The following is an 18117-nucleotide window of genomic DNA, read 5'->3' on the forward strand; positions in this document are numbered from 1 at the left end:
GAAGTTCTACTTTCACAATATTTTTAAATGTTTTAATAATATATTCAGTATTTAAATTTTCCCCAATTACATATAAAGACTAAATTTAACATTTAAAAAATTTTTTTGAGTTAAAAATTCTCTCTCTTTCCCTTCCCCTCCCCCTAATTAAGAAGGCAAGCAATTTGATATGTTATACATGTGCAGTCATGCAAAACATATTTCCATATAAGTAATGTTATGAAAGAAAATATAGACCCCCCCCCCCAAAAAAAACACAACAAGAAAAATAAAGAAAGTTTTAAACCATATGTTTTGGTCTGCATTCAGACTCTATCAGTTCTTTCTCTGGAGATAGTATCCTTTATCATAAGTTCTTTAGAATTGTCTTGGATCATTGTATAGCTGAGAATAGCTAAGTCATTCACAGTTGATCATTGTACAATATTTCTGTTACTATGTCCAGTGTTCTCCTGGATCTTCTCATTTCACTTTCTAGGTTTTTCTGAGAGCATCCTGTTCATCATGTCTTATACTTTTTTAAAAATCTCTTTGGTATACAGACCTACAAGTGGTATTTCTGAGTCAAAAGGTATACATAATTTTATAGACCTTTGGAAATAGTTCTAAATTGCTCTCCAGAATGGTTGAATTAGTTCACAACTCTATCTTCAGTACATTAATATTTCAGTTTTTCTGCATCCCCTAAACATTTTTTATCTTTCTTTTCCATCGTATTAGCCAATCTGATAGATGTGGGGTGGTACCTCAGAGTTATTTTAATTTGCATTTCTCTAATCAATAGTGATTTAGAGGATTTTTTTTCATGTGACCATAGAGAGCTTTGACTACTTCATCTAAAAACTGCCTGTCCCATGTCCTTTGAGCTTTTGGCAATTGGAGAATGGTTCTTACTTTTATAAATTTGAATCAGTTCTCTATATAATGAGAAATGAGGCCTAAAGAAATTTGGTGTAAATTTTTTTCATAGTTATGATTACTGTGTATTTCTCTCCATTCTGTTCCCCCACATCCCATTTATTCAACTCTCTTTCTCCTTTCACCCTGTATATTTTCAAAAAGTATTTTGTCTTCTGTCAGCCTCACCCCTTCTCTTATATCCATGCCCTCCTTTCATGTAGGTTAAGACAGATTTCTATACCCAACTGAATGTGTATATTATTCCCTCTTTGCAGCAATTCCAGTGAAAGTAAGGTTTAAACATTCTTCCCTCCAGCTTCTCCAGTTAGCCCTCCACCATTAAAGTTCTTTTATGCTTCTTTTATGTGAGATAATTTACTCCATTCTGACTCTCTCTTTTCCCCTCTCCTAGTTCATTCTTTTTTCTCACACCTTGATTTTATTTTATTTTATTTTTTAGATATCATCCCATCATATTGAACTCACACCAGTGCCCTCTGTCTATGTATATATACTTCTAACTACTCCAATGATGATAACATTTTTAAGAGTTACAAGTATCATCTTCCCAAGTATAAATGTAAATAGTTTAATTTTTTTTGTATCCCTTATGATTTCTTTTTCCTGTTTACCTTTTTTATGCTTTTCTTGAGTCTTATATTTGAAAGTCAGATTTTCTATTGAGCTCTGGACTTTTCATCATCCTTTATTTCATTGAATGTTCATTTTTTTTCTTCTGACAGTTTTGTTGGATAGGTGATTCTTAGCTGTAATTAGAATATCATATTCTAAGCCCTCAATCCTTCAATATAGAAGCTGGTATGTCTTGTGTCATCATGATTGTGGCTCCATGACATTTGAATTGTTTCATTCTAGATGCTTGCAATATTTTCTCCTTGATTTGGGAATTTTGGAATTAGCTACGATATTCCTAGGAGTTTTCATTTTGGGATCTCTTTTAGGAGATGATCGGTGAATTCTTTCAATTTCTATTTTACCTTCTGGTTCTGAAATACCAGGGCAGTCCTCCTTGATAATTTCTTGAAAGATGATATCTGGGTTCCTTTTTTGATTCTGTCCTTTGAATTGTTCAATAATTCTTAAAGTATCTTTCCTTGAACCATTTTCCATGTCAGTTGTTTTTCCAATGAAATATTTCACATTTTCTTCTGTTTTTAATTCTTTTGATTTTGTTTTATTATTTCTTGATGTCTGCAGGAATCATTAACTTCTGCTTGCCTAATTCTGATTTTTAAGGAATTATTTTCTTTAGTGAGCTTTTGTGCCTCCTTTGCCAATTCTACTTTTTAAGGAGTTCTTTACTGAATTTTTGTACATCTTTTGCCATGTGGCTAATTCTGCTTTAGAAGGAATTCTTCTCTTTCATGGATTTTTGTGCTTGTTTTACTGTTTAGCTTCTTTTTTAAGGCATTATTTTCTTCAATATTTTTGTATGTCTCCTTTATCAAGCTGTTGACTCTTTTTTCATTATTTTCTTGCATCACTCTCATTTCTTTTCCCATTTTTCATCTGCTTCTCTTAATTGATTTTTAAAATGCTTTTTGAGCTCTTCCAGGAGCTTTTTTCATATTTTCCTTTAAGACTTTGGATGTAGTACTTTTGACTTTGTTATCCTCCGAGTTTGTGTTTTGATCTTCCTGTCAACATAACAGCTTTCTGTGGTCAAGGTTTTTTGTTGTTGTTTGCTCATTTTCTTAACTTTTTCTTGACTTTTAACTTGATGTTAAAGTTGGACTCTGCTCCTATGGTAGAGGGGACATTGTCCCAAACTTTAGGTTTTTGTTCTGCTGTTTTAAAAACTAGTTCTGAGGAGGTCTGTAAGTTTTTCAGTTCTTTCAAGGTGGTGTGTGATCTAAAGAGAGCTGCATTTACTACTCTTCTGGCCTGTATTCTTGTCCATGAATGACCACAAGTACTCTTTTCTACCCCAGTACTGTGACCAGGTACCCCACTCTCCAAGTTCTGGCATGCTAGTGATCTAGTGCCTCTCCTCACCTTGGATCTGTGACCCAGAACTCTGACCTAGATCCATGTATGGGTAACGCAACAGAGTCCTGCACCCAGTGCCAACAAGGGGGCCCTTGTAGTCTTAGACTAGTCGTCTGCCCCTTTACCATCTATGAGCTGTGAGCTCCGAAAGCCACAACACAGCTGATGATTCAATCACCCTCAAGGCCTGCTGCTGGCTTGCTGGGGCATGGCCTGCACTGGACAGTGCTCTACTCTCACCTCAGTGCAACAGACCTTTCCTGCTGACCTTCCAAGTAGTCTTAGGCTGGAAAATTGTTTTACCCTATCCTTATGTGAGTTCTGCCATTCTAGATTCATTTTGAGACATGAATTAAAGTTATTTGGAGGGGAATTTTGGAGAGCTCAGGCAAACCCCTGCCTTTTCTTTGCTATCATGGCTCTGCCCTGGCCACAGTATCTTTTTAAGTACTGAGTTCTTAAGTTAAGATGAATAGTTTGTTTTTCCCATCCATAGGAAATCCTTGTTCATAGGAAATCCTTATTCATTTTCTTAGGGTGACACTTTACTTTTCACTGCTGCCATCCTTCAATGAGTTATCGTAGCATGGGGATAACCTAGGCAGAGTTCCTAAAGGTTAAATTAATGGAGTATAAGTTTTGGCAGGTTTGACCAAGAAGGAAAGACTTGGTGGCACTTTTTCTCCTGAAGACTTCTAGAGAAACTTAATACAAGATATTTGGTCAGCTGATCATGGTTTCTTTAATTTTTTAGACCACAGAAACATAGATGAGTTGAATCTCTATTGATGGAGGGACTATCTATACCAGTGAAATCACAGCCCTTTTGAAGACCTTTTTATTATAAAATAATTTCTTGACTTATGAAAATATTGTTAGATTTGATGGTGTAATCTGAAATGCCCAATATATAGGAAGATGTAGACTTCTTACTTTTTAAGCCTGCACAAGATCCTTTTATCATCATTATTATTATTTTGCTTGTATGTAATTGTTTTGTAGTATGATGTTGAAGGATGCTACATTCCTTTTTAAAAGCTCTAATTTGCTACTTGATTCTTTCCCCAGACTCTTTCCAAGCTACTTAAGGGGTTATAGAACAATTTGAAAGTAGGAAGTACGATTCAAAATGTCACACGCCAACTGCTATCTTTCTTTCCACCCAAAACTTGAATTTTTGCTTCTATTTGGATTCTGCCTATTCTCCTAGTACTTTTTATGTACTTGAAGAAGGGGAGCAAATAAAGGTTAATGTGAACTATTCGTTTTTCTAAATAAAAAGTTAAAAATTTATTTATAGCTAAAGATACACATTTTCCTTTTGTTTTTGCTCTATTGGGTAAATAGAGGAATGGCTCATCATCACATCTAAATGTTTTTGACATAAATAAGAAGATTAATGTGATGAAAAAATTGAGAGGAATTGATTCCTCTTTGTTTGGGCCATGCTGGTTCTCAGTAGTTACATGGGCTCCAGTTAACAAACTGCAATGAAGATTTGTATGCAATATCACACTTGTGCTATATGTACCAAAATGAAACCTCATTATTTGGATGCTCCAATAAGTGGTCTGTGGGCCTTTGCATAATTGCCACTTTGGAAACTCAAGAGACTGGTCAATTACTGATGGCAGTCAAGCAGCAGTGGCTGTTCATAATCAATTCAATTGGGCCAATTGAAGAGCAAAAGTTCAGTGCAGAAAGAATCCTACGTAATAGCTTTGTGAAGGTGGAGAGAACATAGTTTCTCCTACTGTATGCAATTATCTTTAATTAAGTCTATCCCTCTTACTTTGTTCTCAAGCTATCACATAACTGCAATTATTTTTATTATCTAGCATCAAATAAGACAGAAAGATCATCATAGTTGAAAGACAATAAGGAACAATTTAGTTTCAAATTGTTCCCAGGGTAAATCAACACTAATCCTCTGGGCAATAGAAGTGGGAAAATTATTACTATATAAAACATTCATTGTGCTTATGTAAAATAAGGTCACAATGGGATAAAAGAGTTAGCTACTTCATTATTTGGGTTAAATGTTCTTAAGGGAATTTATGGTAGACATTCTCTTTTCATCTTTTTGTTGTTATTGGCAATGTTTCAATAATAAGGCATGAAAATTTAGGTTCTACTGACATACAGGATTAAAATTGGTGGGCTAATAACTTAATCTGTTTTTTCCATTGGTTTTAATCATTACAAAATTGTGTTAACATAGAGTTTGTGAGTTAGTTTTCTTTGATAATGATAGGTGACTATATTTTTTTCTATAATTAAATAAAATTTACCAAGGGGTGAGAAAGCTAACAAAGTTTCATATTGATTAAATTTACATTATACCTTTAAGAAAAGTTTTCTTAAAGTTCATTATTTATGGAAAACTCTGCATTTGTATTTTAATTTTTTTTGACTACAGGCTCTCAGAGATCATCACAGATATATTAAATGTCTAAACTTTGTGTGGAAATTAGGCAGCAGCTTAACAATCTCCCTCTTATTAATAGGGAAATAGTGGAACAGAAAATATGATTTGTGCAAAGTTCCACATATTTTTTTTGCATATTATTAAATTAATACACAAAAAGGATTTATTTACCAAGATCATATGTTAGATCAATGGCTGAGTTAAAATCCAAAGTTTTAAATCTTTAATTCTTTTTTTTTTTTTTATGTTTTACTTAATGTATTTTATTTTATTTTTTATTTTTTTTTAATTTACTTATTTAACTTTTCAACATTCATTTCCACAAAATTTTGGGTTCCAAATTTTCTCCCCATTTCTCCCCTCCCCCCACCCCAAAATGCCGATCATTCTAATTGCCCCTATCACCAATCTGCCCTCTCTTCTAACATCCCTCCCTTCCCTTATCCCCATCTTCTCTTTTGTCCTGTAGGGTAAGAAAACTTTCTATACCCCATTACATGTGTTTCTACTTCCTAGTTGCAAGAACAATACTCAACAGTTGTTCCTAAAACTTTGAGTTCCAACTTCTCCCCATCCCTCCCTCCCCACCCATTCCCTTTGGGAAGGCAGGCAATTCCATATAGGCCATATTTGTGTAGTTTTGCAAATCACTTCCATAATAGTTGTGTTGTGTAAGACTAACTATAATTCCCTCCATCCTCTCCTGCCCCACATTGCTTCTATTCTCTCTTTTGATCCTGTCCCTCCCCAAGAGAGTTGACTTCAAATTGCTCCCTCCTCCTACTGCCCTCCCTTCCATCATCCCCCCCCACCCTGCTTATCCCCTTCTCCCCTACTTTCCTGTATTGTAAGACAGGTTTGCATACCAAAATGAGTGTGCATTTTATTCCTTCCTTTAGTCAAATGTGATGAAAGTAAGCTTCATGTTTTTTTCTCTCACCTCCCCTCTTTTTCCCTCCACTGAAAAGTCTTTTACTTGCCTCTTTTTTGAGAGATTATTTGCCCCATTCCATTTCTCCCTTTCTCTTCCCAATGTATTTCTCTCTCACCCCTTAATTTCATTTTTTTAAGATATGATCCCATCATATTCAATTCACCCTGTGCTCTGTGTGTGTGTATGTGTGTGTGTGTGTGTGTGTGTGTGTGTGTGTGTGTGTGTGTGTAATCCCACCAACTACCCAGATACTGAAAAAAGTTTCAAGAGTTACAAATATTTTCTTTCCATGTAGGAATGTAAATAGTTCAACTTTAGTAAGTCCCTTATGATTTCTCTTTGCTGTTTACCTTTTCATGCTTCTCTTGATTCTTGTGTTTGAAGATCAAATTTTCTTTTCAGCTCTGGTCTTTTCATCAAGAATGCTTGAAAGTCCTCTATTGCATTGAAAGACCACTTTTTTCCCCTGAAGTATTATACTCAGTTTTACTGGGTAGGTGATTCTTGGTTTTAGTCCTAGTTCCTTTGACCTCTGGAATATCATATTCTAAGCTCTGTGATCCCTTAATGTAGAAGCTGCTAGATCTTGTGTTGTCCTGATTGTATTTCCACAATACTTGAATTGTTTCTTTCTAGCTGCTTGCAATATTTTCTCCTTGACCTGGGAACTCTGGAATTTGGCCACAATGTTTCTAGGAGTTTCTCTTTTTGGATCTCTTTCAGGAGGTGATTGGTGGATTCCTTCAATATTTATTTTGCCCCCTGGTTTTAGAATCTGAGGGCAGTTTTCCTTGATAATTTCATGAAAGATGATGTCTAGGCTCTTTTTTTGATCATGGCTTTCAGGTAGTCCCATAATTTTAAAATTGTCTCTCCTGGATCTCTTTTCCAGGTCAGTTGTTTTTCCAATGAGATATTTCACATTATCTTACATTTTTTCATTCTTTTGGTTTTGTTTTGTGATTTCTTGGTTTCTCATAAAGTTATTAGCCTCCATCTGTTCCATTCTAATTTTGAAAGAACTATTTTCTTCAGTGAGCTTTTGAACCTCCTTTTCCATTTGGCTAATTCTGCTTTTTAAAGCATTCTTCTCCTCATTGACTTGTTGAACCTCTTTTGCCAATTGAGTTAGCCTATTTTTAAAGCTGTTATTTTCTTCAGCATTTTTTTGGGTCTCCTTTAGCAAGGTGTTGACACACTTTTCATGCTTTTCTTGCATCTCTCTCATTTCTCTTCCCAATTTTTCCTCCACCTCTCTTACTTGATTTTCAAAATCCTTTTTGAGCTCTTCCATGGTCTGAGACCATTGAATATTTATTCTGGATGTTTGGGATACAGAAGCCTTGACTTTTATGTCTTTTCCTGATGGTAAGCATTGTTCTTCCTCATCGGAAAGGATGGGAGGAGATATCTGTTCACCAAGAAAGTAACCTTCTATGGTCTTATTTTTTCCCCTTTTTTGGGCATTTTCCCAACCAATTGCTTGTCTTTTGGGTCCTTTGTCAAGAGTAGGGTATACTCTGGGAATCTGTAAGATCTCATTTCCTCTAAGGTGGCATAATCAAGCGTGTACTGGTCTGGGTGCAGGGAAGGATTTTTGTGCCCAAAATCTTAGCAGAGTTTTCTCTCCACAGGCACCTGACCTCCAGTTCCACCAAGCTAGCACTGGGGGTGTGGGGGTGGGATTCAGTCAAACCGTGGAGGCAGGGCCACCATTCAGTGCGAGACAAAGACCACCTCCCTCAGTGCCCCCAGGGGTTTTTACGATCCAGCAATGGTCTCGGCCTGCTGTAGGGGCTGCCTTGAGATCTGCTGCTGCCTGCCTGATGTGGCCTCTGTGGGCTGCTGCCTGAGGCTGGAGCTATGGGCCTTCCTGGCCAGCTGAAAAAACCTGGCGCCTGTGGGTTGAGGGATCTTCAGACCCGCTGTTACTGGGACTGGAGATTCTGCCCCTGAGGTGTCCTCCTCCCAGGGTCTCGTTGCACCGTGTGGCTTGGCCAAGGCTGGGCTGGGCTTTGTGCTCCATTCTCTGTCTGGTGCAACCAACCTTTCCTGTCAGCCTTTCAGGTCACCCTGGGCTGGAAATCTCCTCCACTCTGTTGTTCTCCACTTCTGCTGCTCCAAAATTTGTTGAGAGTCCCTCTCTACAGGTATTTTATGGGCTGCATTTTTTGGTCTTTCTACTCCGCCATCTTGGCTCCACCCCCGAATCTTTAATTCTTAATAAGGATTGAATATACTTACTGCCCCATGTACACTTTATATTACATAACCTCTTAAAATACTTTATATACATCATTTTAATATGATGAACCATTCAGAAAGTTTCCACTGTAAATCATGATGATTCTAGATTTCAGAGATATACCGTGGACTTTGGGACATTTGGGGAAATGGATATTGATTTAAACTCTGGGTGGATCTGAAAGAGCACTTCCAAGATGAGCTAGCAATAGACTACATAACTGTAACTATTAAACTCTCTATACCCACCAGATTTTGTACAGTTGTTATTTTAGCCTCTAATTGGAGCCCAGTACTCTATGGCTGTAACCTAAGAGCATGGTAGCAAAATCTCAGTATTCCTTTGTCTACATGATCAAGGCAGATATCACTTCCAAGATTAAGAGTGAAAGGGAAGGGAATAAGTATTTATCCTATATGTCAGGCACTGTGCTAAGTACTTTACAAATATTATCAATAACATTGTGAGGTAGGCACTATTATGCACTCCATCTACTATACCACCTAGCTTCCTAGCCTAAGGCATTATGTAATTAACTATAATTAGATTTAATGCATTTCAATATAGGATTACTTAAGGGAGTTTGCAGTGAAGTATGCTGAAATAAAGGAATTATATGACAAAAAGGGAATTGAGACCCAAAATATCCTTTTCAAATTAGTAGCATTAACAGTTGCCCTCATTTTAAAAGCTAAATAACCACATTACCTTTGCTTCTCTCCTCAGATGGAAAGGCAGTTAACGTTGCAAAATGAAATGAGAGAAAGGCAGATGGCCATGCAGATCGCTGGGACAAGAGAATTCCTCAAATATTTTGGAACATTTTTTGGCATTGCTACTATTGGTCTCACAGCTGGGTGTGTTGTTTGCTGTTTACCTAGAATGTTTATATTATGATCAGAAAAAGTCATCCAATATCCAATATTTTCTTCTCCCTCTCCCTTTGTTATTACTATACTTCAGATATTCAGAAGAACTCCAGTTTTAGCATTGTAGATACACCCTCCACAATACATATTGCAATACCTCCATGACTTGGTATACAGGTTTGTGAGTGTCTGTGACCAAAAAATTAATCATTTGATGGCCAACATTTGAGTGATACACACTCAGCTAGGCTGGTTCTTGGATGATAGAAACATTGTCTATTATAAGGACAGTATTAGAAGCATTTTTAGCTTAGGAGGGCTTACTTTCAAGAGCTCAGGTTTACCTCTACACAATGATGAGATAGTGATAAAAAAAAAAGATGGGAGCATACTATCACATTATCACAAAATTGGCTAAAGTAGAATATAATTGCAAAGAGTGAATATGGAATCAAAGTAGTCCCTTACAGGATATTTCTTTGTATGTGATCTTTATGGAGGAGTGTGTAGTCAAGTGAAAAGAACATTGTTAAGTCAGAGGAACTGGGCACAAAGAGTGCTTGTGATACTTAACACCTGTGCAACCTTGATCAATCATGTAACCTCCCTGGGCCTCAGTTTCCTCATCTGGAAAATGAGAAGATTGAACGAGAAGGACCCCCAGCATCTTTCTAACTCTAAATCTATGGTTCTGCCTGTCCTTTCCTTTTCCTTTATTGGTGTTAGTTTATTAACAACACTCTAGAACCAGGATAGTCACGTCATTTGGGTTAGCTTTCATTATTCTCCAACTCGTAAGTTAGAGACAGGGGTGACTTACAGTCAAGAAGGAAAAGTCTTCAAAGACATGCTAGGAATGGGAGAAAACTATGTCTTATTCCTGTTCAGAAATAGAAGAGTCCTTATTACACATCTTCATTATTGCTGCAAGTTGTATAAGAGGAACCACACATACACCCAGTAGCCCTCTACAGCCATGACAATTGAGTCATCCCAGAATTCACTGCATCACTCTTTTGTACTGTTCTCTTCAAAAGTGAAGCAGAAATGATGTTGGTTTTTAGACAGAAATGGGCTTTTTTCCTTACGTGATGGGTCATGGAAGACACTTTTTTTCTCTTTAGAAGACACACATGTAGATCACAAAGGTAGTGTACGTAAGAGATCAGACTTGTCTCTAAAATATTAAATGTGTAAGTTTCCTTAATTATGTTGATGCTAGAGATAAATGGAATTGTTTAGTTAAAAATTAAGGCTGAATGTGAAAGTCCTTGTTATTATTGCAATAATTACTTATCCTTCAAAAATCTATGGTCTCATTTGAGACAGAGTGTTTCTTCTAGCAACCAGATGAATCTTTTAGGAGAGGATAGAGATATTTGTTCCTATTAAAAGAATGGTTTTTAATATTTGTTTTTCTTTGAACAGAGCAATTAAAAATAAGAAACCAGCCCTCTTCCTTCCTGTTGTTCCATTAAGCTTTGTCCTTGCTTATCAATATGACATGGGTTATGGAACCCTGCTGCAGAGGATGAAAGGTATGTACATCCCTGATAAATGAATGCTTCTAGAGCCTCATTTCCTTTTTAGTACAGGCAGCCCTCTTCTTAACTCATGATTGGGAACAACCTGTTTGTAAGAAGGCCAGACTGTCCTCCTCCCATCAAGAGTGCTGCTACCCTCCTCTTAAGGAAGCTCTATTGCTGCTTCTACTTCAGGAGTTGGAGCTGCTACCCAAAATGATAACGACCTTGACTGTACACCCCCTACCCCAGCCCCTTGGCAGGCAATGGCTGCTGCCTCAATCTGATCCCCTTATCGCTCCCTTAGCTGGGGATGGTTAGAGGCTAGAGGTAATTCATTAATTAGGCTTTGGTGTGCTGACCTGGCAAGCTAACCAGCCTTTATGACACTGAGCCTTTGGGAAAATGGCCAAGTTCCAGACAACAGATTTTCATACTTTTGAAACACAGCCTGTTCATAATTTGGGCACTATGTGTATGAGCAATGGAGTGTAGATTTTAAAATGACTGTACTCATATTAAATCCCATTTACATCACGGACTCAGTTTCATCTTGCTCATCAACTTGAGATCTCATGAGTCTAAGATTAAACTGTCTCATTTATATGTAGCTTTGAACCCACACTGTCTCATAAAAATAATGCATTATCTAAAAACATGTCAAATTAATTTTACCACATTAATTGAATTTTGTGAGTAATGAAGGAGGAGTTTATTTTCTAGGAACAAGGTTGGAGATGGATATTTTAAAAGTAATTTATTATAGCTATGTATTTTAAAGAATAAAAGTTTTTAACCTTGAAAAAATAAAATCTTGGCAATTAACAGTAAATTAAATACAATTTTTGCCTTTACCTAATTAATATCCATCAGGAAAACTAGTTTTCTGGGAAATTTAGGACATACTAGGATGTATATAAGTATGTATATGAGTATATATGTATATGTATGTATGTATGTATATTATAATGTTACATTGAAGCATGGCCTTTAGTGGTCATGACTACCTGTGTAATTTTTTTTTTGAACTATCCTATTTAATTTAGTAATTGAACTGAAATCAGTAAAAAAAAAATTGGATAGAGCATTTATGAAATGCCCTATCATCAGTCTTATTATTAGGAATTGATAGCATTGCCCTGTAGAGTTTTTAATGGAAGATAGCACAGTGCTTTCTTGAGAAGCAACATAGCATCTTAGAGCTGGAAGGAACTATAGAAATCATTCTAGTCCCACCCCTTCATTCTACTGTGAGGCAACTAGGAGCCAGAGAGGCAGAGTGGAGGACAGAAGTGCAGTAGTAGTGCAGTAGGCCTACAGTCAGAAAACCTGGACTCACATCCCAGCTCTGCTGATTGGTTATCCCTGTGTCATTACATATCACTGTAATCCTCCTGGATGCCTGTTTACTCACCTGTAAAATGAAGGTCTAGGCAGCTATGTGGTACCACATCTGAAGTTAGGAAGGTTCATCTTCAAATCTGGCCCCAGACACTTACTAGCTGTGTGACATGGGGGCAAGTCGCTTAACCCTGTTTGCCTCAGTTTCCTCATCTGTAAACAAACTGGAGATGAAAATGGCAAACCTCTCCAGGGTCTTTGTAAGAAAACCCCAAATGGGATCATGAAGATTTAGACTTGATTGAAATAACTCAAGAAAAGCAAAACAAGAGAAAGATTAAGGAGTGACTCAATGACTTTAAGTGCCTTTCCAGTTCTGAATCTTAATTAGGCTAAGTGACTGAAGGTCACACTAGGGAGACAAAATCCAGACCTGTTAACCTTCCTTCTCATCTAGTGGTCCTTCTACTGGAGCACAGTTCTTTTCTCCTCAAGGTGATTTTAGAAGAGAAAGAATGAAAATAAGGAATTTCTGACTATCTTGACCTTTAGTGCAAGGCTCATGGGAGCAAAAAGGCAGTTGTCCAAAGTTATTCCTTTTATTGGATAGTATATGTCATGGAACATTTCATTTTGTTTTGAGGCAATATGCCAAAGGCCTGTACCAGAACCTCCTTGTCTTCTGGAGGATAGGTTTTCAAAGTGATGGCCGAGTCTAGCTAGGAGTCAGACTTCAGAACTTAGTCTAAGGACCTCCCATCTAAGCTTGAAGAAGTTTATCTCCCAGCTGGCTTTGGAGCTGGTTTCACCTTTGAGATTATCTCGTTATATTTCTATATATATATATAATACTATATGTATATAGTATTATATCTACTCCCTTCATTGAGACTCAGAACGTTGAGATGATGTTTTGTTTCCGCGATTCAAACCAGAAGCTCTGGCCATCAAGTTTTCCCAGAATTTCTTTGAGATCTTTCCCATGCTTTATTTTAGGTGAAGCAGAGAACATACTGGATACAGAAAGCAGCAAGCTGCAGCTGCCAAGAGGAATGATCACTTTTGAAACAGTGGAAAAGTCCAGAAAAGCTCAGAGCAAATTCTTTGTAGAAAAATGAAGGCAACTTCACTAGGCTGTATTTAAAGCACAAAAATAACTTGGTTGAATCATAGCGTTTTTTATTTAATTGTTTTTAATGATACCAATATTTTGGATATAATGTGATTTGTAAAAAAAAGTTAAAACTTATCATGTCTAAAATGTATCCTACCTTTTACTTCAAGGACAACAGTTCTGTTTTTCACATTTTTCAGATATGTGTGCTGACACGTATGGTAATATTTAATATGGTTCACAACTATCCCAGTTGCCAGCTGGGTCTTAATAAATTGGTGACTTCAAAACTGTTTTAATTGTGTACTTGTCATTAAAAAGATTTGAACATGCACTCTCAATATGCATATATATGTATGTATACACATACTTATATATTTATAAAGCTTATACATGTACTCCTGTACCAATATGTTATATACATTGTAAAACATATCTAAAGTAGAAATGTGAAAAAGGTAGAATAAATATTTTTAAAATAATGTTTATTTTATTTATTAACCCTGCCAAAACTTTTTGTTCCTACTATTATTCAGGGGAATTACTATCAATAATATTTTAGGGACATCTATATGACTGAATATACTTTATTATTTTTTAAAATTTGGTTGAACACTTTGTGATAGGGTCATATGAAAGTCTGGTTCTAAGCTCTTTTGACAGTTGGTTTTGATGAATGGCTGCCATGGCTGAAAAAGATACTTTGTAATGATGCATAGATCCAAATGGAGGAAGTACGACATAGTATATTATCTTATTAAATCAAGATGCTCATTTTGTTAGCTAGCACATGTTTGTCTTCTCCGATGTCAGTGTATGGTTTTTGCAAATTATTTGAAAGATGTTGCAGATATTTTTAACACAGGCTTCAAAACCCATTGAAACTCATTCTTAAACTGGTTAGAAAATTCTGTTCCCAAGCTGTTAGTTTTTCTAAGTGTGCAAAGATAATAATAATATATAATAAAGGTGATGATGACATCTACCATCGGTGTAGTGCTTTAAGGTTTGCAAATTTCTTTACAGATATTATCTCACTTGATCCTCACAAAACCTTTGTAGTAGGTGCTATTATTATCCTCATTTTACAGATGAGGAAACTGAGGCAGGCAGAGGTTAAGTGACATGCCCAGGGTCACACAGCTAGTAAAAATCAGAGGCAGGATTTGAATTCAGGTCTTCCTGACTGATAGGGTTCAGCATTCTGTACTCTGAGAGTTTTATAGGTGACACACATCATTTTCAGATACAAAAATTTAGTTTTTAAATGTCTTACTAATCATAATGTCATAATATCTCAAGGCACAATATATTCTTAAGTTTGAGGTTCATAACCAAAGTGCATATAAAAATATTTTTAAGATAATCTTAATAATTCCCTTTTTTGGACCAACTATTTTTGTCCTATCTAGTTAGATTCTCTCTGTTTTTACCTCAGAATGTGGTCAACAGAGAACTCCCACTCCAAGCATAAGGCTCAGCACTGTCATTTTTCCACCACTCTTTTCAATGTAAGGATAACTTTCAATCTGCAGTTTCTTTGCAGGAATATTTTCAAGTCATTTATTCACTTCGTTAAAAGTCAATAAAATAAGTGATCTAGAAATCTGTTGTGCTGAACCCATGTACCTACAACAGGTTGCAGTACAGTGAAAATGAATGAATATGTAAGGATAATATTCCCCTGTATTGAAAGCACCTCCTCTTTTCCCAGAATACCTTGGGAACCATATATAATATCTAACTGTCTGACATAAGAAACAAACGTGGATTATTTTGTAAAATCTTTATGTGTTCAATATTAACTAAGCTTAATTTCTTTTTAAAAAAGAATTAGAAATAGAAAGTCTAATTTCTTTTTCCTGAAGTGTAATGGATCGAGACCACTATTTTAAGTAAATCATCATGTTGTCTGCCAGTTGGGATAGCTTGATCTCCACTTGCTGAGGAACATACCTTTTATGTATGATTATTTACCTGTTGTCTTCATAAGTAAAGTGTAAGCTTCTTGAGGAGAGAGACGGTTTTAAAAGCATTTTCCTTATATCTCCAGCTTTCACCACAGGACCTGGCACACTGCAGATGCTTAATGGATAATACTTGTTGGCCAATAGGACATAGTAGGTGTTCATAAATGGATATTGACTAATCACCACTCAGAGTCTAAAAATAGCAGTGCCCCTTCTACTTCTGAAGAATGAAAACAATCTAAAATTGTGGAAGAGTGGTAATTCTCATTAGAATTTCTCCACTGTCCAAAAATTTAAACAAGTGGAAATATGGATAATTAGTTCCTACACATGTCTCCCAGCAAAATTACAGTAGAAATTATGTCATTTCTTCTCGTGTCATTGTTCTCATCCACTAAAAACTATAAACTAAACCCTGAAAGTGTCAGTGCAGCCCATACTTCCATTTACTCATTCCAAAAGCAATTTGAATGTGTTAGGACAGTCCTGAATCTTGAGCAACAGTAATTCCGCTCCTTCCCTGCTCCCCGCCCTCCACCGAATCTATCCATAAGATTTATTAGTAGGATGCAAACCATGGGGAAACACTCAACCACACTGAATGGATACAGAGATATTTTTCTGCTTTACTACCATGACTGGATAGTTCTGGTCTAACTCATGAAAATGAAATTGCACATATAACTGCAATCCTGGTAATTGCTTCTATCCAAATTTTACCAGCAGTGGGGAGCTTGCAGCCTCGAGGTCACATGTGACCCTCTAGATCCTCAAGTGTCACTCTGAATCCAAAATGTGCAGTTGAGGACCTAGAAGTCCACATGTGGCCTCAAGGCCACAGGTTCCCCAGCCCTGCATATAGACCAATTCAGAGTAGCCCAGTATTTAAATGATTACTGTTTTAAAAAAGACCTTTGCAATCTTCAGTGTATATAGGACAACATGGAACACTCAGAAGAAATCAAGAATCACTGCTGGTGCAATGACCCGTAGGACAAAGGTTGATGGTAGGCCTAAGTAGACTGAATAAGAAAAATCCTGTAAATGGTATGATCAAGGATATGTACAACTGGAAAAAGAGAAATATTGATCATGTAATGAGAATGAGGCAAAGAAGACAACTCCACCAAGGGTACGTTGTTAAACAAAATATTAAAAGAATCAAAGTTGGGTCTCTTTGAAGGACTTATGGTGAGATATAGACAAGCATTACCAAGGCTATCAAGGTATAAATGAATTCTGAACTACATCAGTGGAAGAAGTGCTAACTGTTGGGGCACTTTTAAATTCATGTAATTTGTTAGCTGCTGTCCAATTTCAATTTTGGTTTTTTGTGCTTGACAGAGTAACTAGGCAAATGTGGAGATTCAAAATTTAACAGCATGGTACAATTTAAAGAGTACTGGACACAGAGTCCTGATTTTGAGTCTAGGCTATACTCTTATTAGTTGTGTGACCCTGAGTAAATTATGCCATCTCTCCAAGCCTCAGTTTCCTTATCTGTAAAATGGATATGATACCTATACTACTACCTATATTACAGGGTTGTGATGAGGAAAATTATGTGAACACTAAATTCATATAAATGTGAATTATTAGCAAATATTTAGCTATGCAAAATCTAGCAAATGGTACTAAACTGCAGGCAACCATTAGATTAAAAAAAATGTATCTCTCTTAATTTATAAAAGAGTTTGTCTACCAAAAAAGTTCATTTGTAAGCAAAGTAACCTCTTTTTTTTTTGGTTGTGACCAGAGAAACTCACCCATTCCCCTCAAATAAGTATCTTCACTGCTTGCTCTGTTGTTGTCTAGGATTCCTAAAACTGGAAATAAATTCTTTGATTTTATGATTAGAAAAAAAAAAAACCTTAAAAATACAAATACCCAGGAGAGAGTAAACATTGGTCCCAGTCTTGTGTTCTTAACCATTTTGTGTTATAGATACCTTTGGTGGTCTGGTAAAGCATGTAAAGTCTTCCAAATAACTTTTTAAATAAATAAAATAAAATTCAAAGCATTACAAAGGAAATCGAATCTATTGAAATGCAGTTGACAACATATTTAAAAAAAGCAACCTCACAGATCCTAGGTTGAGAACCCCTGAATGTTAGCTAAAATGTGAGCTAAGCCTGGTCCTCTTCCATTTTGGTTGGTAGAGCTGAGCAAGTCGAATGGTACTAGGTGGGGGAAGTGATAAAACTGAAGGGGAATGGGGGTGCCTTTACACAACAAAGACAAATGACCAACTTCAAAGTTTTGCCAAGAGAAGACTGATTTAGATTCCTCTGCCTATAGAGCAGTCTTAACATGGATTAAAGAGGCTTTTGTGGACTTTGGGAGTTTATGTCACTGGTGATCATAGTTCCTGCTAAGATGATCCAGGACTTTTAAATTCATGTAATTTATAGGCTACAGTACTCCATAGAGTGAGATGCATTTTAGCAGGAACTATGTTTACAAGTGACATAAATCCCCAAAGCCCTCAGAAACCTCTTTAATCCATAATGTACCATAGATGAACTATGGTACTACCCTGTCCTTGGAGGGGGGGAGGTGGTTTCCAGACAGTTTCTGGTGCTTGTTGCTCCTGCTGGGATCTGGCAGGATACTGAGAGGATTTTGTCTGGGGCTGCAGCTCTAAGGGACTTCCAGCCATGCTGCTCAGAAAGAAACCTTGTTTTACTTACCTACGGATTCCCATTTACAAGGAATTCTGAATTATACAAAGCAGTTCTTTCGCAATGACCCTGGGAGGGAAGCGGGCACAATCCCCATTTCAC

At 36.5% G+C, this 18117-nt stretch overlaps 1 protein-coding gene across 2 annotated transcripts in view; it reads left to right on the forward strand.

The window, feature by feature from the left end:
• Positions 1-14349, forward strand: part of PLGRKT (plasminogen receptor with a C-terminal lysine) — a 60697-nt gene extending 46348 nt beyond the window's left edge. For both annotated transcript variants that reach the window (XM_072597250.1, XM_072597241.1), the window contains exons 3-5: positions 9244-9374; positions 10815-10924; positions 13247-14349. In XM_072597250.1, coding sequence (XP_072453351.1) covers positions 9244-9374; positions 10815-10924; positions 13247-13368 — 363 coding nt within the window. In that variant the 3' untranslated portion in view covers positions 13369-14349. The remainder of the gene's footprint in view (positions 1-9243; positions 9375-10814; positions 10925-13246) is intronic.
• The last annotated feature ends 3768 nt before the right edge of the window (positions 14350-18117 follow it).

The sequence above is a fragment of the Notamacropus eugenii genome, chromosome 1 (genome assembly GCF_028372415.1).
Source record: "Notamacropus eugenii isolate mMacEug1 chromosome 1, mMacEug1.pri_v2, whole genome shotgun sequence".
NCBI classification, from domain to species: Eukaryota; Metazoa; Chordata; class Mammalia; order Diprotodontia; family Macropodidae; genus Notamacropus; species Notamacropus eugenii.